The 27,048-nt window shown below is 46.1% G+C and overlaps 1 protein-coding gene across 1 annotated transcript in view; it reads left to right on the forward strand.

Annotated features, from left to right (window-relative positions):
• The window catches only part of CDH22 (cadherin 22), a 74,240-nt gene that overhangs the window by 26,279 nt on the left and 20,913 nt on the right, over positions 1-27,048 (forward strand). The window contains exons 3-6 of the mRNA XM_044661384.1: positions 5,055-5,222; positions 9,254-9,441; positions 11,109-11,362; positions 24,881-25,017. Coding sequence (XP_044517319.1) covers positions 5,055-5,222; positions 9,254-9,441; positions 11,109-11,362; positions 24,881-25,017 — 747 coding nt within the window. The remainder of the gene's footprint in view (positions 1-5,054; positions 5,223-9,253; positions 9,442-11,108; positions 11,363-24,880; positions 25,018-27,048) is intronic.

The following is a 27,048-nucleotide window of genomic DNA, read 5'->3' on the forward strand; positions in this document are numbered from 1 at the left end:
CAATTGGAGTGGGCTGGAAAACAGGAGCATGGCTGCCTGCTCCCCTCAGCTCCTAATCATTAAAAAGAGCCCTAGATTTAGAGTTGAATGATTCCTAGCTCTGTCTGCATCCCATCTCTTCTACTTAATCCAAATTTGATCCTTGGAAGGAATCATTCCTTCTCTGGGCCTTACTTTCCCCATATGTAACATGGGAGCATTAGATGAGATGAACTCTTAATTTCCTTTCCAGCTTTAGATCATATGCTTGCTTGCAGAATGCTAATTGTTACAGAAATGGAGAACTCCATTCTTTAGAAGCTACTGAGTGGTAGTGGGGTGGGGGGAGGGCAGAGGTACAAAAGGAGATAAGGCCAAGTAGGAGGAAGGGAAGAATTTGGTATTTATATGTTCCCCTGTTCAAATCAACATCCATATGATGTCTAGAAATGTCCAGTGGCTCGAGAGAGAGAGAGAGAGAGAGAGAGAGAGAGAGAGAGAGAGAGAGAGAGAGAGAGAGAGAGAAGTGTTGGAGATATGGAGATACAAATAAATGCGAGCAAGACAACCTATGCCCTCTAGGAGCTTCCATTCTAATGGAGGAAAACAACTCCTAAAAGGGAAAAGATCCCTCATAGGTAATGATCATGTCATTAGCAAAGTTCATTTTGCCTGGGCTGCCCTTCATCTTTCCCTCTCTTTTATAATTTCTCTATCCTTCCAGCTTTCCTTTGATTCCTCTCTTCCTCTTCTCTTGGTTGGAAAGCTTACTGGATTGGGAGAATCTGAATTCATATTCCAGCTCTGTTAACTTTCTACTGGTGTGATGCTGACCAAGCCACCTTGCCTTAGACTTCAGTTTCCTCCTTTGTCAAATGAAAGGACTAGATTAGATTAACTCTAAAATTTCTTCTAAGTTTAAGATCTTTGATTCTTCTCCTTTAGCTCTCTGGTTATTGTTCCATCTTTCATCACCCCCTCATCCACTTTCTATTCTCCTCCATTCTTGTACCTTGCTCTTTATTTTTTTTGGTTTGCTTTTTTCTCGTCTTCCTTCTCCTTTCTGATTAAGAGCTCATGTTTCTGTAGTGCTGGAGGGATCCTAGTCCAAGAACTAAAACAAATTAATCCAAGAACAAACTGTTAATTTGTTACTAACACACCATGTAGGCCTCTTTGGACCTCGGTTTCCTTCTCCCTAAAATGAAGGTTGGACCAGGTATCTCTAAGATCTCTTATAGCTCTGAAACTAGAAGAATCGATCAAAGAAGAGAAGGGGTAGGGGGGAGGGATAGAGAAATACTAAGGCAGACAGAGGGACCTGATTAGGGATAAAGATGGGGGAGGAATGAAAGAAAAGAGAAAGAAAAGGAGAGGTGTGGTGGGAATCAATTGTGGTATTTAGAGGACTTGAAAACTGGAAACTGGGATTCAGATTCTGGGTCTGCAACTTACTATCTGTATGACCTTAGTAATCATTTAACTTCCCTCCACCTTAGGCTTCACATCTGTAAAATGGGGGCAATGCAATTTATATTCTCTACATAAGAGAGTTATTATAAGGAAAGTGCTTTGTAAACTGCAGAGTACCTTAGAAATGAGTGTCATAAATGAGGAGGGGAAGAAAAATAGACTCAAATGACTTCCCTAAATTCACACAGACTCAAGCCTGTGATCTTTGGATTGTAAACCTGGTGCTTTTTCCTCTAAATCAGACAAGATGTAAGATGTTAGAAAAGATTTAGCTTGGATTTTCCATTCCCTGTCTTTCCTGTACCTCTGCCCTTTGTTTGGGCCCTGGAGCTTGGGCACGGGTTTAAAGAGGAACATGCTGGGTAAATGAAGATTCACTTGTCTAATTAAGGCCTAGAGGAGTGTGTGCTGGGACTGGCTCATGGACCCATTAGCCGGGTGACTGACTTCCCTGTGGAGGTCTAGCCTCTCCATTGCAGCCAGAGGGAGAGAGGGAGAACCAGAGGGGCTCTGAAGGGGATGAAAGAATTGGCCTCCTCCTAAATGGTTTTCTAACTCAAAGCTCCAGTGGGTTGATTTCCCCCTCATCTATATTTTATTGACATTTTTTATTCTTCTATCCGTCTCATTTCAGACCATATCCCTCTTCTTTCCCTTCCTTAGAGAGCCAGTCCTTGTAATCAAAAAATAAAAACAGGGAGGAGAGACAGCTTAGTGAATCTAAATAGTCTATCACCTGAGTCCAATGTACCTATAGTTCCCCATCTCTACAAGAAAGGAAGGGAGACTCATTTCCTCGTCTCTTCTCCAAGGCCAGGCTTGGCCATTATAATTATATAGCATTCAATTGCCCAGTAGTTTTCTAGTGGGGAAGGTGGGGGGTTGTTTTTTCCATTTATATTATTGTAATCATTTTGTAGATTGTTTCCCCAATGCTTCTCACTTCCTTCTGCCTCGGTTCATGTAAGTCTTCTCATGCTTGTGTGAATTTCCCTATTCATCATATCATTTCTTAGAGGGCAGTAATAATAGTCCATTGCATTCATACACTAGTTTGTTTAGCCATTCCCCAATAGATAGGCTCCAATGGACATATACATGCGTATGTGTATATATTATAATATAGAAAATGTGTCCCTACAGCTTCCCCTCTCCCTGTGATGGTAGACTATATAGACTATACTCCACCCTCATCCCAATACAATGGGACAGGATTGGTTCCTAATGACTCAAGAAAGCCCTCCTACTTCCTTCTCTCTCCCTCTTTCTCTCTCTCTTTCCTTCCTTCTTCTTTCTTTTCTCTTCTCTTTGGAAGCTTTAACTACTGAACACTGTCCCCTGGGATTAGCTGCCTTCGGGGAAATTATCTCACTCTGAGCAGCCACCACCTCGTCCATGGTCAACTGAAATGCTTAGCGCCAAAGTGGGGGGAAAGATCAGTGTCCTGGGGGCCGGGAGATGTGAGGGCTGGTCCGAGCTCCGCTGCTAACTCATTGTGTGACCTTGGACAAGTTCCTTCTCTCTGCCTCAGTTTTGACATCTATAAAATAAAAGGGTTGGTCTCTAAGAGTCTTTCCAGCTCTAACAGTCCAAGTGGTCTCTCTGCTTCCAGAAGTCTAGACCGAGCTCAGCTCTGCAGCAGTCAGTCAGAGGGATAGGCACTGGCCCTGGGATTTCAATGATAGAGGGAACTCCTAGATGAGGAAACTCTCTCCAGCAATGCAGGGTAGTACCTTTTCTGCAATTTATAGTCTTAGAGCTGCCTAGAGGTCAAGTGACTTGCTCAGGGTCACATAGCTATTGAATCATATATTACAAGAACCTTAGAGAGTTCATTCAAATCCCCTATTTGATAGATGAGGTTCACAGTCAGTCACACGGATAATGTGAGTCACAGAGATGGATACAAATCAGATCAATCAGTGGCTCCTTTTTGAGAATCTACTAAGTTACCTACTAAGTGTTCAGCCTTGTGCTAAACGCTGACCAGGATGTAAAGAAGTATAAAGTATAGCCAGAGGATCATAGATTTAGAGCTGGGAGGGACCTTTAGAGGTCAACAGTTCCAACTCCTTCATTTTACAGATGAGGAAACAGGGTTGAATGGACTTGGCTCCCACAGCTACGTGTCTGAAGGGGCATTTGAATCCAGGTTTTCCTGACTCCTAAGTCTCATTTCTGACTATATCCCTCTTCTTTTCCCTCCTTAGAGAGCCAGTCCTTGTAATAAAAAAATAGAAAAGGTGGGGGTGAAACAGTGAAACTATCGAGTGTATCAACTGAGACCTTGCCCTGAAAGGAACTCACAGATGAGGAGACAAACTAACGTGCAGTGGGAGATAAAGTTGAAGAGATGGTGTGGAGCAGTAAGAGAGTATGAGCCCCTTTGTCTGTTTACTTGCTCCCATCTACTTCTTTAAATCCTGAACCCCTCCCAGTCCTCGTCAGAAAACCTCATAAGAGAACTCTCAAGGCGGGATGGAGAGCCCTCCCCACTTTTTGATGAGCCCTTCCTCCCCCAGGAGTGTCTCAGTATCTCAGAGCCAAGCTCAGGCCCTCCTCTTCCTACAAGATGTCACATCCCAGCAGGCCGAGGCTACAGAACCATTAGGAAGAAAATCTGGGGGTCGTTTGGGGGAGATTTAGAGCCTGGGAGAGCCCAAGGGCCAGCTTGTGGAGCCAGGAGCCTGGGTTTTATTGGAGAAATAAAAAGGCAGCTGGTGCGTGACTCCACCTGGCGCTCACAGCTTAGAGGGGTCAGAACTGAGCCAGGAAAGGAACGGCAGCAGGAGGGGGAGCCCGGCCCCAGGCACTGCCCATCGCCAGCTGGTGCTCAGCAGGTTAGGGAGATCTGAGCCCATCATCCTCTGGAGGCGTGAGGAGGCCCCTGGGTCTGGCCTCAGCCCAGTTCTTTCTCGATTGTCCAGTTTGTAGGCTGTCTCTTTAATAAGGGAGCTAGAATGAGCTGGGGCTTCTGTCATCTCTCTGGAGATCAGGATAATGGACTCGGGAGGGGATCCAGAGGGGGGGACCTAGGACTGCTCCCAGAAAGGGAGTGTGTATGGGTGTGTGTTTGTATCTATGGGTGGGTGTTCACGTTACATGCACAAGTTACATGCACAGCGTGTGCCCCCAGTGCTCTGGGAATGTCTGTGTGAACCATAGGGCTGTATGTGAATTATGTGTGGGCATGTGTCAGTGAGTTGTGTAAGCTGATTGTGTGTGAAATTGAGTTGTGAATGTGGTTGTATATTCCTGGGTCTGAGCCGTGCGTGTGCGTTATGTGAAGAGCATGTGCAGATCGTGCGTATGTGTGTGTGCACCTAAAACGGCATTTTGTTCAGAATGATTTGATAGATTTATATTTGGCCTCCATGACTGGGAATGACTGAAAGGGTCTTAAGCTTTCTCTTCTGCTCCTTCCAGAATGTCTGGCAAAGGAAGCTGAAGGTCTTGTGTGGAGGAGGGGCAGAGAAGGAAAGGGGGTGAATGGGGGGCCGCTCAGACCCGGAGTCACAAGGCGGGAGACCCAGTACGGCCCCCCCCCTCCCTCCCCCCCCCCCGGACTGAAACTGAGCTGGGATACCTTTGCTCCTTCCCAGGTGTGATCCGCACAGCAGTGGCTGACTTGGACCGGGAGAAACAGGAGCGTTATGAGGTTGTGATCCGGGCTACAGACATGGCTGGTCAGCTGGGAGGCTTGTCGGGCTCCACTACGGTTACCATCGTCATTACTGATGTCAATGACAACCCACCCCGCTTCCCACAGAGTAAGGACCCCTGCCCGGCTGCCCACCCATTTGTAGGACTCACTGTCCCTCAAACCCTTCTGCTTTCAATTCAGTTCCCATTCAGCAAGAAATCATTAATCAACGACTATTATGTCTGAGGCACTGTTCTAGACCCTGGGGATGCAGAGATAAAAAAAAAAAAGGAAGTTTCTACCCTCAATGAGCTTACGTTTGTCCTACTCTCTTTCTGTGTCTCTGCCCCATCTCTCATGGTGCTGTCGTCTTTCCTCTCTTAATACCTGAAGAATAAGAGGCCAGCCTGCCGCCCCTCTGCCTGTCCTGGGGCCCCTTGTCCTCTCCAGTGTTGCCGCTGCCTTCTATCTACTCTGGCATTGTCCAGGAAGGGATCCAGATGGTTAGATCTGATGAGGGGCATCAAGGCATAGAGGGAGCTGGGAAGGAAGAGATCTGATCACTCTTGCTAAGGCCATCTAAGCCAGGTCTTGCCATCTGCTTGACTTGGCACACATTAGTGCTGCCACTAGATACCTACTAGAGGAAGAGTTAGCTATAGTCCCAGCTTACTCTTCCACTTTTTTAAAAACCCTTATCTTCCATCTTAGAATCAATACTATGTATTAGCTCCAAGGCAGAAGAGCAGTAAGGGCTAGGCAATAGGAGTTAAGTGACTTGCCCAGGGTCACACAGCTAGGAATCGTCTGAGGTCAAATTTGAACCCAGGACCTCCCATCTCTAGGCTTGGCACTCAATCCACTGAGCCACCCAGCTGCCTCCTAGTTCCCTACTTTTTGCTTGAGAAATCTGCCCTTTTCTCCTTGGATCTACCACTTACTAGTTTATGATTACATTCTGCCCCATTATGAACCTCAGTTTTATCATCTGTAAAAAGGGAGTAATATTATTTCCCATATACACTTCACAGGGTCATTGGAAAGAAAGTGCTATCAAAACATGAATTATTATTATTGCTGTTGTCATACAACAGGTACCCCAAGGAGATATCATAGCACTTAAGACTTTTTTTAAACCTAACCTTCTGCCTTAGTATCAATTCTAAGATAGAAGAATAGCAAGAACTAGGCAACTGGGGTTAAGTGACTTATTCAGGATCATATAGCTAGGAAGTATCTGAGTTCAGATTTGAACCAGGTCCTTCTGACTCAAGGCCTGGTGCTCTATCCACTGAGTTTCCCAGTTGCTCCATGCTTAAGACTGTCAAAACTCTGGCCCATGATTGTACAAGATTCAAGGTACCCAAAAAATAGATAGGCAGGAAGAGAGTTATTTGACTCATTTTGCTTATAAGGAAAGATGTCTAAAGAATGGAAGAGGCTTGCCCAAATGCACATCTAGTCAGGATTGGAACTGAGATCCCCTGACTCCAAGCTCAGAGATCTTGCCTCTTCCCTATATTGCCCAAGGTTGCTCCTTTGTCTTGAGTTCCAGGCCCTTTAGAGTCAACTCTGGCTGGGGCTTGGAGATCTGGGCACCTAGAGCCAGGTTTCCTTCTCTGCTGTCTATAGGATCTCCCTACTCCTGGAGTCCCAGCTATCAGGTATTCCTTAGTAGTCTGAGGAATGTCCATAGTCTTCCTAAACTTCCACCCCTCTCATCCACCATTCAACCCTGCCGCCACTCTCAAGGCCATTTTGCAGATGGGGAAACTGAAGGTCTGAGAGGTGGATGATTTATCCAAGCTCACACAGCCCTTCAGTCCTCTTCCTTGGCTCCTTCTCCTTTAGAGCCTCACTCAGTCTGCCCATCCAGACCCCCCTCCATTCTTAACTCCAGCCGTTGCCGACACCGCCTGAGAGCTGGGGAAGCAGCCAGGCGCTGGCAGAGATTAAATGCCGGTGGGAATGTGAGCTGATTCCTATCGGGCGAGTCATTATGAGAGGTCTGGAGCTCTCACATTAGGACTCCGCCACAGGGGACTGACCCCCGAGAGATAACAGAAGCCTATCCGCATGGAGCCAGCCATAATCTCTGCCTTGCATTCCTGCTGTGGAGCAGACCTGGTACAGGCTGCTGGGGAGGGACCCAGTCTTGGGGGAGGCAGGGGGAGGGCTATGCAGCTGGCCAACCCCACTGGCATAAGGGGCAGAGGGAAGACTGGCCCAGTACCCATGCCTGCCAACCCCCAATGCCAAAAGCCTCTCACTCATTAGGCAGGATCTGAAAGAGACCTTTGAGCATAGAATTTTCATGCTAGAAGGACTCTTAGAGCCAAGTATTAGAAGGGTCCATAGGGACCACTGTCTTACAGGTGGGATACTGAAGCCCAAAGAGGATGTGACTTTTCCAGTGTCACAGAATGAATCAGTGGCAGAATTGGAAATCGGAACCAGGGCTCTCTAGTCCCAGCCATAGTCAATAGAAAAGCTCTGCCATCATCCTATGGCTGCATATAGCCTGCTCCCAGACTTAAAGCAGCCTCCCTTTCATCCTATTAACCTTTCTTTTAAAAAAAATTTTTTGTTGCCATCTTTTGTTTTCATCATAACTTTTTGAATGTAGGTAGGGTACATAGTATCCCTAATATAACCCAGATGAAGAAACTAAAAGTAGGATGAAAACCCTGATTTTTAGTCCATTATTCTTACGCAACAAGCTTGGGGTGCTTGGTGTTGGTTGAATCACCAGTCTCCATCCCTGTGGATCTCAATCCAGCTTCAAGTCAGTATAGGAGAATAGCAAGAGAACTTCATTTGGAGCCAGAGAAACTGGATCCAAATCCCTGCTCAGCCACTTATTAGCTGTCTTCTGTTGGACAAGTCACTTCCTCTTTCTGAGTCTCTTTTATGAAATATAGGAGATAGAAGGAAATTTCTCAAGCCCTGCCCAGCTCTGAATCCTGTGGTCCCTAGGAACACCCTAGGCCAGTGATGGTGAACCTTTTAGAGATGGAGTGCTGGGCCCTGCCCCTCCCCTTACCCCAGACAGAGGAGGGAGGAACCACTCCCATTGGGCTTCTGGGCAGGGGAGTGGGTGATGAGAGTCGTGTGTGGAGTGGAGGTGAGAGAGCGGCTGATTGCTCTGCTCCCTTCTAGCTATGTGCTACACTGTGAGCTATGCTCTTTCCAACCCCAGCACAGGAATCACCTTCACCACAGACTCAACAGGCTGCCATTTACGCTGTACCCTCATGCAGCATGTGAGGCCCCTCACCCCCTCTCAGTGCCTTACACCAGATAGAGGAGGGAGGAAGCACTCCCACTGGCTGCTGGGCAGAAGGGCAAGGGAAGTGAAGAATGTCCTCAGATGCATGGAGATGGGGAGGGGAATGGCTCCACCCCGAGTCCCTCTGGCTTTCTAGTAACAAACTCTGGCAGGTGACTGCAGGCATCAGCACAGAGAGGGCTCTGCTTGCCCTTTTTGGCGCATGTGCCATAGGTTCGCCATCACCTCCTTAATCAGTCAACCCTAAGGTATTAGGGAATTTTTTAGGCTGAGGACCATTTATTTCTGTTGACTCCCATTTATTTCAGTTCTACAATTTTTAGGAACCTAACTCTCAGCTGGGTTTTGTATAAGATAAGGCACAAGGGGAACAAGATGGCTCATTGGATAGAGTGCCAGGCCTGGAGATGGGAGGTCCTGAGTTCAAATCTGGCTCCAGAGACACTTCCTAGCTATGTGACCTTGGGCAAGTCACTTAACCCTAATTGCCTAGCCCTTACTGCTCTTCTGCCTTGGAACCAATACATAGTATTGATTCTAAGACAAAAGGCAAGGGTTAAAAAAAAACAATCAAGCAAAATAAGGGATATATCTTTCCCTCAGGGAATTTATACTATGTTATATTCCTTCTCTCCCTCCCTTCCTGCCCTTACATTCTTTCACTATCCCAGCTCCTATGGAAATCCTTTTCCTCAACTCATCCCCAATCCTATCATTATACCCCTCTACATTCTCTCAAAGGAGCCGAGGGTACAAGATCTGTGGCTTCTCTGGAAAAGGGTGGATGGTGGTAGGACTAAGGCCTTAATGGGCCTTAACACTGGAGCCAGGAGTTCCTTAGCTCATGGGCTCTGTGGGACCCCTTCCAGAGATGTACCAGTTCAGCATCGTGGAGACAGCACCCATTGGCACTGCCATTGGGCGAGTGAAAGCTGAGGACTCGGATGTGGGAGAAAACACTGACATGACATACCAGCTCAAGGACGAGGGCGGCGGGGACATGTTCAAGGTTACAACAGACAGCAACACCCAGGAGGCCATCATCACCGTGCAGAAGGTGGAGACCCTGGTGGGGTGGGATGGGGAGGAACATAGGCAAGGAGTCTGGGATGGGGTTGTTGGAGGGAATCTGTATTAAAGAGGAAGCAGCACATGGCATGATAGAATGAGTCCTGGGCATTAAGTCAAAAGCCCTGGGTTTGGATGCTAGCTCTGTAACTTATTAGCTATGTGACCTTGGGCAAGTCATTTTTACTCTTCTGAGCCTCTGTTTTCTCTATAGAATGACAAAAGAAAAATAAAGAGGCTGGCTTAGATGATCTCCAAGGTACCTTCGAGCTCTGACATTCTATGTTTTATGTCCTAGAATTCTAAGTTCCAAGGCTCCTATCATTTCTAACACTCTGTGTTCTGGGTCCTAACATTCTGTGTCCTACAGTCCTTTCCAAATACAGAATCAAAGTTAAGAAATATGTGAGGTGACCCTAAAATGGTAAAGTAAAGGGATACATCTTTGCCTCCTCTGGAAGGGAACCAACTCTTTTCTCTCTTCATGATAAGCAGAGTATCCATTATTCCTGGCCACCCCACGCCCCAGATGGCCACTCGAAGAGTGTCTCCTCTCATCACGCTCACTCCTGAGGCACCCTCAGCTTCTCTGTCATGTCAGCATGGTAGGGAAGTGAGCCCCCGCCTGATTGATGACCCCAGCTCTGGGCCCATCATTCACTGGCTTCCCTGCATCCTGATTTCCCAGGAGCAGAGGCTAGTAGGGGTGGGGGTAGAATGGGCTTCCCCAGAATGGGTGAGGGGAGGGAGAGGGAAAGCTTGGCCTTAGCTTCAGTTCTGACTTTCCCTTCTAAAATCAGCAGGGCCAGCACGACCAATATAGAGGCTTATCAGGCAACCCCTACAGTGCTATTAGAGGGTCTCTGAGAAGGCTTCTTCTGCCCCCAAATATCTCTCCCAGCACTTGTCACAGCAACTAAAATTCCACTCTTAGTGTTGTCCCTTTGGGTGAAGCCATTGTCTTTAGGAGGTCCCAGTCAGCATTTGCTGAGAGGGGTAAGAGATTATTAACCATTAGCATCCAGTGATGAATTGGCTCAGAATGTCCAATCACCAAGGAATCAGAGCACAGCTTTGGTAAGATTTGAATGCATGTAGAATCCTGGGATTATAGACTGTTGGAGCTAGAGGAAGCCTTAGAAGTTCCCTAGTTTAGACCTTTCATTTTATAGAGGAGGAAACTGAGGCCCAGAGAAGCAGTGATTTGCCCAGGGCTGAACAACAAAGTAGTGGCAGAACTGGAATTCTAAGTCTGTTCTTCTGACCCAAAGATCAGTGCTCTAGATCTAAGTGGGGGCTCTGAGCAAGGGCTCTGGGTACTCCCATGGTTGGCATAAGCAGGGGAAATGAGGAAGAGGCTTAGTCCTGGGGGAGATATGTACCCACTATAAAGAAGGACCCTCCTTGATAGCCCCTCTCCAACAAGGCCTGCCTTTTTAACAGTGCCTGATATCTAGTATTAGTGTACCTTTGAGTGGTTATTATCTCCAAAAGGCCCATGAGTAGCAATGATGGATTAGATCCTTGTTCCTCCCTTACTACTTATCCGCTCATCCAGGGCACTACTGGAACCTTACCTCCTCCATCAGCCCCAAGATCCAAAAGTTCCCACCAAGGACCCAATCCCCTCTCACCTGGTCCCTCTCTGTGTCCTAGCACCTGGACTTTGAGGCTCAGGCCACACACACAGTGGTGCTTGAAGCCTTGAACAAGTTTGTGGACCCACGATTTGTAGACCTGGGAACTTTCAGGGACCAAGCGATCGTCCGGGTGACGGTGATGGATGTGGACGAGCCTCCTGAATTCCGGCCACCCTCTGGGCTCATGGAAGTACAGGAAGATGCCCAAATCGGCTCCATAGTTGGTGTGGTAACAGCGCTGGACCCTGATGCTGCCAATAGGCCTGTCCGGTGAGGCTCCCCTACCTTATCTGGGATCTGCTAGGGCTGCTACCCCCCCCTCCCTTTGGAATAATAATAATAATAATAACAGCTCAAGTTTGTATATCACTTTAAGATTTGCAAAACACTTTACAAATATCACATTTTATACACACAACAAGTCTGGGAGGCAGGTGCTATTATCTTCATTTTAAAGATGAGGAAACTGAGGCAGATGTGTTAAATGACTTGCCCAGGGTCACATAGCAAATAAGTGTCTGAGGTATTGTACTTGAAAAGCTATTTAAAGATCATTTTTAGTCTAAATTCATTTTACAGATAAGGAAACTGAGGCCCAGAATAGGAAATCAACTTGCCTGAGATCAATCAGTGACTTAGGCCCCAGGAAACCAAGATGGTGTGTGCGTGGCTCTCTAGCTTGTGGGCCAGCAAAGGCATGATACCACACATGGCCACCCAACTGGAAACATAGTGAGAAAGTCCATGAATGAGGAAGTGTGGGTGCCAGAGAGGGAGTAGGACTTAAGTGGGTAGGGAAAGGAAGGGCCCTGATGGTGGTGGTTAAGGGCCAGGACAGAACAAGTAGGCAGAGAGAAGAGGGAATGGTCAACTTCTAAGCACAAAGGAATTATCTATCCTTGCAGAGAGAGAAGGGTAGAATTGTGTGTGTGTCTGTGTGTGCGAGAAAAGGGGGTGGTGGAGACCAGCTCATTTAGCCAGAGTACCTCCCATCTTGTTTTCCTTCCTTTCTCTGGAGAACGCCCCCTCCCATGGCCGTGATTACCCTGGGCATACAAAAGCAGCTGGGAGGGGCTGCCAACTGGACTGAGTCACTCCAGGAGTGAGAGGGGGAATTGAAGAGCTGATTTGCCAAACAGCAGCACCCTGCAGTGGGTTTCTTTGCTGCAACCCAGGCCCCCTCTGCTGGCTTGGAAGCCTAAGAAAGGGAGACAAGTCTATAGGCCAGGGAGAATCATGCACTGTGTTGGAAGGAAAGATGCTTCCCTACCTCACCAGGCCGACCTCAAAATAGAATCCAGGATGGAGGGATGGGATAGGCACTGACTGGGGAGAGTTAGGGTGGGAGGAATGAGGTGATCCGCATGGGGAAGGGGAAACAAGGAACCATTCCTTTGCTACACACACACACACACACACACACACACACACACTCTCTCTCTCTCTCTCTCTCTCTCTCTCTCTCTCTCTCTCTCTCTCACACTAGGATGGTGTGTACTGAAGGCCCATGCAGGCAGACAGATGTCCATCAACACATGTGGTCTCTGTTCTACTGATTAACCCATTGTGTGATTTAGAAAAGCTATCTCCTCTCTTTCTCTCTGTACCTCAGTTCCCTGACTTGTAAAATGAGGGAATGAAGGCACAGAGAGTCAGACTCGAAGTTGGAAAGATTTGAGTTCAAATTCTGCCTCTGACATTTAATAACTGTGTGACCCTGGGCAAATCCCTTAACATCTCAAGGAGTCCCCTAGTCCACTCTCTGGCCATAAGTTTATTATTTTGAAAATTTTTTTTCTAAACCCTTACCTTCCATCTTGGAATCAATACTGTGTATTGGTTCCAAGGCAAAAGAGTGGTAAGAGTAGGCAATGGGGGTCAAGTGACTTGCCCAGGATCACATAGCTCGGCCCGTCTCTAGGTATGGTTCTCAATCTACTGAGCTACCCAGCTGGCCCCTCTGACCTTAAGTTTAGACGGAGTTTCCTTTCTAGGAGTTTTGATGTCAGAGAAATCACAAGTCTGGTCTCTGCAAAATGAGATTAGACTCGATGACATCTAAGCTCCTTTCTAGTGCTGATGTCTAGAATGCACGACTTGTACACACAAATCCTTACATGTGTCTGTCTCCATCTTGTTGTCCCCCACTGCACTGATGGCTGGAAACGAATACGCTCACTCAGTGTCTCCAGGAGGCATTTGCCCATGATACATGCAGGGGTTAGCTGGATACGGCCAGATGTGCCCACTTGTTTGTGCAGGGTTCAGTGGGTCCCCAGAGAACACCCTCTATGTGCTTCCCTCTCCCTTTCCAGGAATAAGAGGTCTATATATAGTCTGGAAAGTAAAGAATTCAGCTGAAGCTGGGAATGGATAGTCAGCAATCAGGCCTGTACACCTGCTTATCTGGCTATCCCGATTTCCTCATATATTCCTTATCATACCTCACATTCAGCACTTTGCTATTTACCAAACACTTTATAGACATTAACTCATTTGATCTTCCTCACAGCCCTGTGAACAAGGAGGCAGGCAAGGCAGGGTAGGACAGACATTGACCTCTGAGGTCCATTCCTAAATCAGAGGATCTCTGAGTTGGGAAGATCTTCGGAGGGCATCTAGCCCAGACCCTGTATCCCCTCCAGAAGGTAATCAACCTCACCTCTAATTGAAAGCCTTCTCTGATGGAAAGAACTCATGACTTCAAGAGGCAGCCCATTCCACTTTGGAATAGCCCCGAAATTTCAGGAAGTTTCCCCTCTAAAATGAATTAAAAGCAATCACTTTGTACCTTCCATGAATTTCCCCCAATTTTACCCTCTTGGACAGAAAAGAGGCCTAATCTCTCTTCCGAATGATAGAACTTCAGATGCTGGAAGGCTACCATCTCTTCTGAAGGCTAGACATGGCCAGTCCTTCAAATCCCTGGACCTCAGTTTCCTCATCTGAAAAAATGAGTTGCCGCCCCCAGATTACATAATTATCCCCATATAAAGAAGAGGAAACCAATCCAGAGAGTTAAAGGGACTTACTTGTCCATAGTCCCAGGATTAGTAAGTAGAAGAGCAGGGATTATAGAACCAATTATGGAACCACAGAATGTATGATTTCTTAGCACTGTGTAAGCTCTTTGAGTGCAGAAACTGTCTCATTTGTAAAAAAAAATCACAACCTTAGAGCCTAGCACAGTGCCTTTTATAAAGTAAGCACTTAAAATATATTTGAAGGATTGAATAGGATGTAGAACCAAAAGCGACTTTGAGGATCATCTAATCCAACCCCCACCCCACCCCAGGGAATAGTCCCAGAAGTGGAAATGACTAGTCTGAGGCCACACTGTTACAAAGGTCCCCTGACTTCAAAGTTAGTGTTTTTTTATTGTACTGTGTGTGCATTGCTTTATGCCATAGACAAGCATAAATACATGCAGCCCTCTCCCTTCCCTAGACATGGGCCCCTGGGGAAATTGCCAGCCAGCTCCAAAATATGGAGAACTTGATGAATCCTGAAACTCTGGCTGTCTTTGGAATGGAGCCCTTTGCCTTCCCTTCTGCTCTCAGGCACTAGACTTGTTCTCAATTGCCTTCATTCTTCTTCTTTCCTCATCCTCCTCTTCCTTTCTGTTTCTTAAATCTGTGTGTTCACTGAATAACAAGGAACCAAACTCTCTGAGCCCAGTGGAAGAGGCCACCTGAGCTCCTCATTTTTTAGGAGAGATCTTCTCACTCTTAATCCCAACCTTGGGTAGATAATAGACGATTCTCCCTCCCTCTCTCTGTCTCTGTCTCTCCCTGTCTGTCTGCCTGCCTGCCTGTCTGTCTCCATCTTTGTGTCTCCCCCACCCTCCTGCTTTATGACCCTCCAGAAGCCCTAGGCTCAGCAGCAATGACTGACCTGCCCTTCCAGGAGTCAAGTTGCTGTCCTTGGGAACACCTGGCTCTCACTCTCCAGCCCTGGGATTCCCTCCTCCCTTCCTCCCTCCCTCCATCTTCACATTATTTACTTACAGAGGGAACAAAAGAACCAAGAACTGAGAACAAATAACCTCTGAAGACTGAGGAGGCAGAAAGAAGAGAAAAGAGGACTGCCAAGGGAGTGAAAGAGGAATGGAAGGAAAAGACAGGAGCAGGATGAGAGGCGGATAGGGAGAAAGAAAGGTGGGGGGTGGGTGGAAAGGGAAGAATGAGAAGGAGGCAGAGAGAGGGGGAGAAAGGGAAATGAGAGGAAGAGAGAAAATGGGAGCAAGTGGAGAATGAGAGAAGGGGAAGAGAAGTAAGAGGACAAGTGAAGAAAGGAGAATAGGAGAAAGCAGGAAGGAGACAGAAGAATGGGAAAGAAAAGAAGGAGAAATGGAGGAAGAAACAAGGAGAATGGGAAAGAAGTAGGAGATGAAGAATAAGAAGAGAAACAAGAGGGGATCGGAGAGAAAAAGGAGAGAAAGGAAGGTAAAGAGGGGAGAAAGAGACAAATAAGGGATGAAAGCAAAGATAGGCAGAGAGGAAAGGGGGAAACAAGAGGATGTAAGCGAAAGGAAAGAGATGAAGAAGGGAGAGGGAGTGAGAAGAGAAAGACAAAGAAGAGGATAAAGGGGATATAGGAGAGAGAATAGAGGAGAAAGTGGGGGAAAGGAGGAGAAAGAGGAAGACAGGAGAAATGAGGAGGTAAGGGAGGGAAGAGGAAGATAGGGGGAAAGAGGGCAAAGATGGAAGGAAAAAGAGGAAGATGAAAAGGAGTGATGGGAAAGAAAGGGAGAAGAAGACAGGAAGAGGGGAAAGAGGTAAATACCTTCCCTTCCTAGTTTACTTAGAAAAATGAAAGGTTGGACTAGAATGGTCTGTGAGGCTTCTTTTAGCTTTGAAGATCTATGTTCTTTATTTTTAGATCTTATCTAGCTCTAAGTCTCTAAGTGATCTTCAAGCCTAGGGAGACCACCAGGAGTGGGGATAAAGAGAAGAGGAGAGGCAATCATCAGCTGAGAGGCCTTTCCCAGAAGTGATTAACTTAGACTCCTCTGGTAGGGCCTAGCACCCAACCTATTCCTTCCCCACTGAATTAGCCTTTCTTTTTTTAAACCCTTACCTTCCATCTTAGAATCAATACTGTATATTGGTTCCAAGGCTTAGAAGAGTGGTAAGGGCTAGGCAATGGCCATCAAGTGACTTGTCCAGGGTCACATGACAAGGAAGTGTCTGAGGCCAAATTTGAACCCAGGACCACCTGTCTCCAGGCCTGGCTGTCAATCCACCTCACCACCCCTGAATTAGGCTTTCTTGAAACTGCTTCCTATACCGAGTTACAGCATTATCCCATTGCTATCAGAATCAAGCATCTTGAGATGAACAAGTCACTTCCCCTTATGAACAATAGTTTTCCTCATCTCCAAAATGGAGAATTGGGCTATTTAGTCTCCAAAGCCCTCTCTAGCTCTTTTGTTCCAGGAAGTAGATGAGCAGGATGTAGGGGCAGGGAGGATAGTAAAACAGGACCATAAGCCCATTTTCTTGGTTTTGCCCACATCTCTCTCTCCAACTCCTTCCTCTCAAGAAAATTAGATTGGCTCTGGTAGATCTGGCTAGGATGTGATTTCTCTCTCCTTCAGCTTGTGTCTAGCTACTTGCTCTTATAGTTGTATCCCTGTTCTTTCTTCTCTACTAGACTATATAATGTAACCTCCTCGAGGAAAAGGTCTTGTTTCTCTTTTATGTTCTATGATCTCACCAAGCACAAGATCCAGGAAAGGCATCACATATTGTCAGACATGGAAGGGACCTTGGAGAGCGGGAAGGCTCAGAGCGGAAAGGGATCTTAGCAACCATCTCTTCAGTCCCTTCATTTCGCAGAGAAGAGAACTGAGGCCCGGAGAGGGGACTGGACTTGCCCAGGGCCATTCAGCCAGTTAGTAATCAAGTTGGGACTAGAAGCTGGGACTCCTGGTTTTGCAGCCAGTCACTCATTCCTCCCAGCAGAGCCACCTCTGTGCAGGCTCAATGAAGCGTCTTTTGCATGGCTGTCGGATGGTGCTAATTAAGCAGCTTGGCTGGACGTGCGTTGCCGCAGCACGGGCTGATTGGGCCGGGTCCCAATCTCGAATAATAACTGGCTGGGCTCCGCTTTGATGCAGCTGGCCTCCCTGGAGGTCGGGCAGGGACTTCAGCCCCCAATTCGCCCTGGTGCGGTGGGTGGAAGCAGGTCGGGCCGCGGCTGCGGGCTCCCAGCTTGGGCGCCGGGCTCCCAACCTCCCCCCCCCCCCAACCACCCCGCCCGCTTTGTCCGGACCCGCACAATAAACTGCTTGTTGGGCCCGAGGCGTGCGCCCTTTGTCTGGGCCTCGGGCTGGTGCGGGGGTGGGGGGTGGGGGCAGGCTCCCCACGCTCTGGGCCCGGCTTTATCAGCTCTTGGAAGACGTTGGCGGGAGCGCAGCCTCCGCCTTGTTCGGGCCGCCGGAGACATGTGTTAGACACGGGCCCGCGCCGCCCCCGCTGCACAAAGGCAGGCGGGAGCCGGGAAGGAGCCGGAACAAAGGGCTTTTTTCACGCGGCAATTGAAAAGCTGCAGACGAACAAATCCTGGCGCTGGCCAGACTGCCGAGCCCAGGGATGCAGCCTCCCCAGAGGAGGCGGCCATCGGCCGTCTGCTGAATGGCCCCTGGCCCCGGAGCCCCCAGCGCTGCCATGGGGGAGGGGACAGGAGGGGCGGAGGAGGAGGAGACCGAGAGGAGAGGGAGAGGAGCTGGAGAGAGATGGCAAGGACGATGGGCTGCAGGCCTAGGGCCTGGCTCACCATCGGTGCCCAGCCCTTTCCTCACCTACTGGGTGAGCTCGGGCAAGTCAGGGCGCTTTCCTCCTCCGTGGCTTTATTCAGTTTCCACATCTGGAAAAGGAGGGGGATAGACCAGATGAGACTTCAGATCCGATATTTCTAACCTCTATAAGACCTCTCAAGAATACTGGACTCTATCAGGAAACATTTCCAATCATTTCTCCAGCGACCTTAGAAGGGACTGGAGGTAGGATTGGGAGGTCACAGGGAAAGGTATTGGGGATCCCAGGTTTAAAGATAGAAGGGACCTTATACTTAGACCAACCATCTCCTTTTACAGAGGAAACAGGGTCAGAAAAGTGGAATAAATAGTTAAGTGACAACCTGAGAGGAAGAGTTCTAGAAATTGTTAACAATCCAGCTAGAAGAGAATACAGAAGAGAGCCTAGCGGGAAGTGTGAGTATCCCATGGATTCTTGGGCCATTGGAAGAATAATTTACATTATTCTTGTTTATGCTCAGTATGGTCCTATGAGAGGGGTCTTTTTTACTGCTCCTCACTCTCTGCACCATTTCCTGTGTCTGCCTTTGCATTGGCTGTCCCTCATGCCTAGAATGTACTCTTTTCTTATCTCCCTCTGAGGCTTGCTAGTCTCTTAAAGATTTGGCTTAAGGACTTCATGAGGGAAGGAGGGTTTTTCCTCCCCAGCTCCCAGCTTCTCTATTCTCCCCAGCTGTTCTCTCACCCCAATATTACTTGTAACCATTTTATATACATGTATATAGCCATATCTGTTCTCCTCCTCCAATAGAATGTATGTTTCTTGAAGGCAGGGATTGTTTCACTTTTATATTTGTGTCTTTATCACCTGGCAGAACTCCAAGCACATAGTAGGCACTGGACAAATGTTTGTTGATTGATTACTTAATGCTAAGACCAATCAGCTCACAAATCCAGAATTCTCTGCGAGTTCTATTTTTAAGGGAGATCTGCTTCTATTTGTTTCAACCAACATTTATTATGCCACCTATTTTTCGGAGGAGACACTACTTGGAAGTCCCACTGGTGTCTCAAATTCTACATGCCTAGAATTTATCATCATCTCTGATAAACCATCTTCTCCTCCTAACTTCCGTATTTAAATAGATGTCATCACGATTCTCCCAGTCAGTTCACCCAGGCTCAATGCCTCAGAATCATCTTTGACTCTTCCCTCTTCAGTCCTCACATCTACTCGCTTGTCATACCCTATTGATTCCATCTCCACTATATCTCTCAAATCCATTCCTTTCTCTCCCCTCACTGTGCCCCCCCACTTGTTCATGCCTTCATCACCTTTCCCTGGGGCTATTATAATAGCCTCTTAAAACTGATCTGCTTTCAGGTGCCCCTCAACCTCCGAGCCCTATCCATCTTTCAGGCAGCTGCCAAAATTTTCTTCCTAAGACACATATTATTTCACTAATTTTAGAATTATGCTAAGAAATCATCCCACTGCTAGGAATATGCCTCAAGGAGGTCAAAGATAGAAAGGTCCCATGTCTCACCATTTCAGTCTCCTGATCCAAAGCTTTTTGTAGTTCTTTATTGCTCATTGGAGAAAATAGATACTCAGCTTAGCATTTAAATCTCTTGACAATATGGCTGCAACCTGTGTTTAGCACCTTAATTCTACATGAATTCTCTTTGTGCACTGTATATTCCTGCCACACGGAACCAAAAGCCATTCTCCAAACTCTGTATCCCATCTTTCTGCCTCGGTTTATTCACATATATAGGATTTTCATGATCTCCCATCTCTTTGCCTTGTAGAATCCTCTTCAAGGCCTAACTGGTGGTGCCTTTCCCCTAACTTCCCACCTGCCCCATTGAAAGTATTCTTTCCTTCCTCAAATTTTCTTAGGTCCCCTTTTCTTTTGCTCCTATCTCATCCTACATTTTATTATACTTATCTAGGTGCCTATTGTATGATTCTAGACACTCCTTGAGATCAAGGACTGTGTCATTTTTTTAAAAACCTTTACTTTTTGTCTTTGAATCAACACTAAATATCAGTTCCAAGACAGAAGAATGGTAAGGGCTAGGCAATTGGGGTTAAACAACTTGCTCAGGGTAACATAACTAGGAAGTATCTGTAGCCAAATTTGAACCAAGGACCACCTATCTCTAGACCTGACTCTCTATCCACTGAGTTACCCAGCCACTCCTGTACTGTGTCATTAAAAAAATTCTGTCCCCAGAATCAGACACATTGCATCCTGGTATAGAGTAGGCACTTAAATTTATACTTGTTGAATCAAATTGGATATAAATTAAAATACGAAGGGACCAAAGAAATTCTGTGTGATGGAGGGAAGGGAGGGAGAATACTTCTAGCCACCAATCTGGAGAGGCTTCCTGGAAATGGTAACTGGACATTGTAGGATATGCAGGATCACCAGGGAAACAGAGGAAATGGCAAATGGCTGAAGGAGTTTGAGATGTCGTATGCCCATTTTCATCATTATAAAAACAATCTTTTTCAGAGGTCATAGGCTTAGATTGGGGAAGAGAACAGTTTGCCTTGGAGCTGTCACTCCTTTCTGCGTCCTAATCTACTCTGTTAAAAAGGAGTTAGACCAGATAATCTACAAGGACCCTTCCAGGGCCGACATGTTACTTTTAGGTGTCCTTTCCTGCTCTAGCCTTTCATGTGCTTTGTTATGACTCTCCCAGGATTGCCTCTGTGTTCCAAGTTTTCTTCCAGTTCCCTGTGTCTATAATTTGGTGGCTTGCTGGATTTAATGATATCCAGGTAGTGTGGTATAGGAGGCAGGACAATGGATTTGAAGCCAAAAAGTGAGACCTGATATCAAACCCCACCTCACTCACTAGTAAGATACTTTACTTAGAGTAAATTAAGTAATTTAAGAAACTGAGGCTCAGAGAAATTGTTCATCTATAAAATGGGGGATATTAATATTTCCCTAACAGTCTTTCAGGGGTTGTTGGGAACACTTTGAGAACTGTAGAAATGTGACTATTTTAGACCAAACTCATGTAGCTCACATTTCTAAGTGCCTTAAGGCTTACAACATGATTTCCCCACAGCAATCCTGTGAGATCATTCATACAATTATAATTTTTTTTAAGTTTAGTGACATTTGTTTTTATATCACCTTTATTTCTAAAAGCATCTCTGACTAATCTCCCCAGCCACCTCTAGTTACAAAGAATTAAAAAAAAAAAAAAGAGGGGAAAAAAGCAGTTTAGCAAAAGCAACTACTCTATCAACTGAGTCTGATAATATATGCAGGTGCCACACCCATAGCCCTCCACCTCTGAAAAGAACAAAGGGAGGTTCATTTTCTCACCTCTTTGTCAGGCTGGTTCCTAGCATTCAGTTTTGATTTTTGGTTACTGTTCTTTCCATTGATTTTGTTGTAATTATTTGAGCTTGTCATGTTTTTGCTTTTGCATGAGTTCAGCTGTCTGCCCATGCTTTTCTATATCCTTCACATTCATCTTTCTTATGGTCCAATTTTATTCTATTATATTCATATACTGTGATTGGTTTATCCATTCTCCAATCAATGGACGTCAACCACAAAAAATATAATTATCAATATTTTGATGGACATGGGACCTTTATTTCTATTTTTGACCTCTCCAGGGCATAGAGTGAGATTTTAATCATTGTAATTCCAAATGAGTGAAATAATGATATGACAACAATAGGCATTTATTAAGCATCTCATATGTGTTGGGTGCTATGCTAAGCACTGGGCAGACAAAAAAAGTCAAAAATAGGCCCTGCCCTCAAGGAGCTCACAGTCTAGAGGTAGAAATGACATGCAAACAAATTTTTTAAAATCCTTACCTTTTGTCTTGGAATCAATATTGTTTAATGGCTAAAAGGCAGAAGAGCAATAAGGATTCGGCAATAGGAGTTAAGTGATTTGTCTAGGGTCCTACAGCTAAGAAGTATCTGAAGTCATATTTGAACTCAGATTTGAACTTCTGCCACCTAGCTGCCCCAACATGCAAACAATTATATTTAAACAATAAATATAGGATGAATTGCAGAAAATCGATAAGTAGCTCAGTGGACTGAGAGCCAGGCCTAGGTTCAAATTTGGCCTCAGAAACTTCCTAGCTGTGTGACCCTGGGCAAGTCACTTAACCCCTATTGCCTAGCCCTTACCATTCCTCTGCCTTAGAACCAATACCCAGTATTGATTCTAAGTTGGAAAATAAGGGTTTAAAAAATTGCAGATAATCTCAGAAGGAGAGCACTAAGATTAAGGAGGATGAGGAAAGACTTCTTCCTTTATGTGAGACTCATTTCAGGCATGAAAGATAATAAGTAAAAATACACAGAATGACAGGCCAGTGGGGTGGGGAGGATACGTATACACACAGTCAGGAGACAGAGTCCTTGGTGAGAGGGAAGGAGGGAAGAGAAAAGGGAATAAATCCTTATTAAGCTCCTAAATGCACCAGCTTAATGATTTACAAATATTACCCTATTTGATCCTCACAGCAACCTTGCCTCACTCTCCCCATTCACAATTAAGGAACTTGAGGATTATTGAGATGTAGTGACTTGTCCAGGGTCCCACAACTAGTAAGTGTCTGAGGCTGGCTTGAAATCAGTTTTCTTCTGAATATAGGCCTGCCCTATCCACTGTACCACCTTGATGCCGTGTGTGTGTGTGTGTGTGTGTGTGTGTGTGTGTGTGTGTGTGTGTGTGTGTAGTGGGCTGTAGAATATATGAGAGGAGTAAAATATAAGAATACTGGGGAGGTGGAAGGAGTGAGGAGGGAAGCCGGTTATGAAGGGCTTTAAAAGCCAGACAGAAGATTTTATATTTGATTCTGGAAGTGATAGGGAACTATTAGAGTTTACTGAAGTTGGATATCATGGTCACTTTGACAGCTGAATGGAAAATGGACCAAAGAAGTGAGAAACTTCAGGTCGGGAAGCCAACTAGAAGGCTTTTACAGTAGAGGTGAAGAGGGCCTGAACCAAGGTAATGGCAATGGCAGAGCAGAGAAGGGGGCATATGAAGGAGGTTTGATATAGGGTAGAGTTGGCAAAACTTGGACAACCAATTAGATATGAGAGATGAGAGAGAATAAGGAGTTGAAGATGACACGTAGGTGGTGATCCTGGGTAACAGGGAGGATGTTGGTGCCCTTGGAAGAGGGGAGAGTTTTTGAGGAAAGATAATGAAGTCAGTTTTGGATTTGGTAAATTCAAGATATCCTTGGGACATCCACTTGAAGATGCAAGACTGAAGGTCACAGGAGAAGTTAGGACTAGAGAGTAGATCTGAGAATCACTGGCAGAGAGACGAGATCACCAAGTGAAGTAGTGAAGAAGGCTTGTGGCAGAGCACTGAAGGATATCCACAGTTAGTAGAAGTGGATGAAGATCTAGCTAAGGAGGCTGAGAATTAGCCTTTAGGAGAAAACTGAGGCTCTATGAAGTTAAGCAACCTACTCAGGATCATACAGCATGTAAATGGTAGAACCAGATTTTAGAACCAAATGGTAGAGCCTAAATTTTAATCCAAGTTACTGATAAGTCTAGCTTTTCTCTCACTGCATCCTGCTGCTTCTCAGAGGCCCATTATATACTAAGGAAGGCCAAGCTGGGGGATATCCTCCCCTATTCCCACCCCAATGGAGCCCTTAGAGCTCAGGAACTGCCATCTCCCACAGAATGGGGGGAACCCCTAGGAGAGGGATAAATTGAGTACTAGAGCTACCTAGAGGCAGTCAGTCCAGAACTGGTAGTCTTGGGAATGCAAGTTGTTCAGTGAATCATTACACTCCCAAGACTCTACTTGACTTCCAGAAGGGAAGAATTGGGGAGGCTGAGGCAGTGGGAAGGAGTGCAGAGAGGGCTGAATTTGAAGTCAGAAAGACCTAGGTTCTTGACTGTGGAAGCAAGAGCAAAATCTCTGGATCTGGGTTTCTTCATCTATAAAATGAGGAGATTGGGCATGTCCTTTAAGGTCTCTTAACTCTACATTTATAATCTTATGTAATAGACTATGATCTACCTTTATCATCTTGCCCTGCTTCATCCCTCCTCCTCATCCCTTTTTATAGAGTTTCTTAATCTTTTCTCTTAAACCCCCACACTTTCTAGAAACAGTGCAGGGCTTCCACTCACCCTGGAAAAGTCCTGGATTTCTTGTGATAGCAAGAGCCTTTCATCCTTTAGAAACTGCCTGAGCCCCAAACTCCCTCAAGGACCATCCTACAGACCATCCAGGGAATCTCTTGAGTCTCTTCCCGAGACTGACACTTACCTGTGCTTAGTATAATACCTGGTTTATAAGTGCTGAATAAATATTTGTCAATTAATTGATTCACTGACTGAAAACAATGCTTATCTTAGATGCTCTGAACAAATTGTTGTTCTGGGACTTCTACCATGTTGAGACACTTGGGATTGTAGATGAAAGTTGACTTGAGAGTGGGGAAGGTTTGGAAAGGCCGAAGAGTTGAGAATAGGATGAAGCACAAATAATAGGATTATAGATTTAGAGTTGGAAGGGACTTTGGAGGTCATCTAGTCCAACCTTTTCATTTTACAGAATGGAAAAGTAAGGTCCAGAGAGTTGTGATTTGTCTAGGATTCAAATATAGTTTCAAAATTCAGAACTCTGTCCACTATAATACAATGCCTTCCAAATGGGTTGGGTTGATGGGATAGGAGGAAGAGACAGGGCCTTCCCTGCCCTACTCCCATCAGTTTGCCTTCTCATTTCCCTATGGTGGATCTATGCAGTAATTCCCAAAGTGGGCGCCACCACCCCCTGGTGGGTGCTGCAGCAATCCAGGGGAGCAGTGATGGCCACAGGTGCATTTATCTTTCCTATTAATTGCTATTAAATTTTTAAAAATTTAATTTCCAGGGGCGCTAAGTAATATTTTTTCTGGAAAGGGGGCGGTAAGCCAAAAAAGTTTGGGAACCACTGGACTCTACAGGATCCCAGAGCCACTATTCAATCCTGCTTCTTCATGGGCCCCAGGTACGCCATCGACCGGGACTCAGACTTGGAGCAGATCTTCAACATTGATGCTGACACTGGTGCCATTGTGACAGGCAAGGGACTTGACCGGGAGACAGCAGGCTGGCACAACATCACTGTGCTGGCCATGGAGGCTGGTGAGTGGGGCAGGGTTGGGGATAGGACAGGTGGAGGGAGGAAGGCTTTTACCTTCTGGTCCTGGAAAAAAAAGCCTGTACTTCTGCAGGCTGCCTACAGATCCAGTTCTCTTGGATACCTCCATCTCCGCCCCGAGTTGCCTTTTGGTAACAGATGGGCCCTTCTCTTGGTTTCATTAAATGACAATATTGGTTAGATGCCAACTCCTACCACCCCTCCTTTGCATCCATGTCCCAAACGCCACTGAGAGCTTTTCCTTGAATATTTTATTCTCTCTGCTCTTACTTACTACTTGCATTACCTTGAGAATTCCCTCCTCAAACCTTCTTAGAATAGCCTGGGGCCACCAATTCCTCTAGGGTTGTCTCCAGAGCCCTGGTATCCCCTAGAGACTTCCCTTCCCTCTTCCCAAACCAACCAGCCATCCCTCTTCACTTCTGATGAGGCCAAGTGTCAGGAGCGGCCCTCTTATCATTTACTAATTGCTAATTAAACAGACCTGTCTGAAATACTGGGCCAGATTTCCCACCTGGGAAAGAGAAGGCAGCCAGGAAAATCCAGGCATTCTTCCTCTTAGCCCCAGTTTTCCAAGTACCACTGGAGGGAATCTAATTGTCTCTTCCTCTTTCTCAGGACATACCAGAGTCCTTAACCCTGAGCTGAATCAGGGACCTGCAACAGACAGCTGTTGCAGAAGGTCTGGATGAAGACAATGCAGTATACAGGATGAATTAGCTCAAGTGGATCTTAGATGTCCAGTTTACTGATGAGACTCTGTAAAGAACCATAGTGGGATCAGGAGACCCAGGCCAGTGGGGAGTGGGCTTGGAGCCCACAGATTCCCTGTACTGTGCTCAGGGAGCCCCCCTGCTGGCTAAGTGAATGGTTACTAGATGTTCTGTTGTTGATCAGAAAAATAGCTCACATTTCTCTCAAGAGTTAAGATTTATAAAGCATTCTCTCATAAGAACACTGAAGTAGGCAATGTTGAAGTATTATTGTATCCATTTTGCAGATAATGAAACAGAGTCCCAGAGAAGTTAAGTGACTAATCCAGGATTGTGCAAGTAATTGCATCCCAGTGCAGTGAAAAGAGCTGGATGTGGAGTGTGATGACCTGATTTCCAATCTTGGCTTTTCTGGTGAAGGTGGATGGCTGGGTACAAGTCATTTAATAATCATGGGACTGCTTCCTCATCTATAAAAAGGAGGGTTGGGGTAGCTAGCGAACACAATGGATAGAGCACCAGACCTGGGATTAGAAAGACCTGAGTTCCAATCTGGCATCAGACTCTTATGAGCTGTGTGACCCTGGTCAAATTACTTCACCCTGTTTGCCTCAGTTTCCTCTTCTGTCAAATGAGCAGGAGAAGGAAATGGCAAATTACTCCAGTATCTTTGCCCAGAAATATTCAAATGAGGTCATGAAGAGTCAGATGCAATGGAACAAATATAGAAGGTTGGACTAGATGACTTCCAAGGTCTCTTCTGGCTCTATAATCCTTTTATTATTGTTATTATTGTTATTTTTTGCAATCCTCTAGATAGACCTGTAGTTTGCTGTGAACCTATTTCCTTTTTAGAGCATCCCTTGTTTCCTGAGCCCAGGCCCCTGACCCTGTAGTCACCCCAGAGGAGAAAGCTTATAAAGCCTCTCTTAGCAGGAAAGGCTTAAAGCTGCAGGCTCCAAAGCCCCCATTTAAGGGAACTGAGTTCCCTGACCATTTTGACCTCCCTTCAGAGAGAGTTGGAGAAACTTCTCCCTGGGGAGGCCCAGGTTTCCTGCCCCCTCCTCTAGCTCAGTCAGCCCCACTGCCCCAACCCTGGGCCCAGTTAAGTCCCTCTGCTGAAGTTCCCTCTGTTGCTTTCAACTCCAGTTTAAAAGGAAATACAAAGGATGAGCAAACCTCTAGGCTGCTGCTATAAGCGCCTTTGAATCCACTTTTCCAGGGGCATGAAAGGAAAAGAACAAGCAGCGACAGAGAAAGTGGCCGACAAGCTGGGGAGGAGAGAGAAGCAAGCCCCCCCCC

Source organism: Gracilinanus agilis, chromosome 2, assembly GCF_016433145.1.
Source record: "Gracilinanus agilis isolate LMUSP501 chromosome 2, AgileGrace, whole genome shotgun sequence".
Lineage (NCBI taxonomy): Eukaryota > Metazoa > Chordata > Mammalia > Didelphimorphia > Didelphidae > Gracilinanus > Gracilinanus agilis.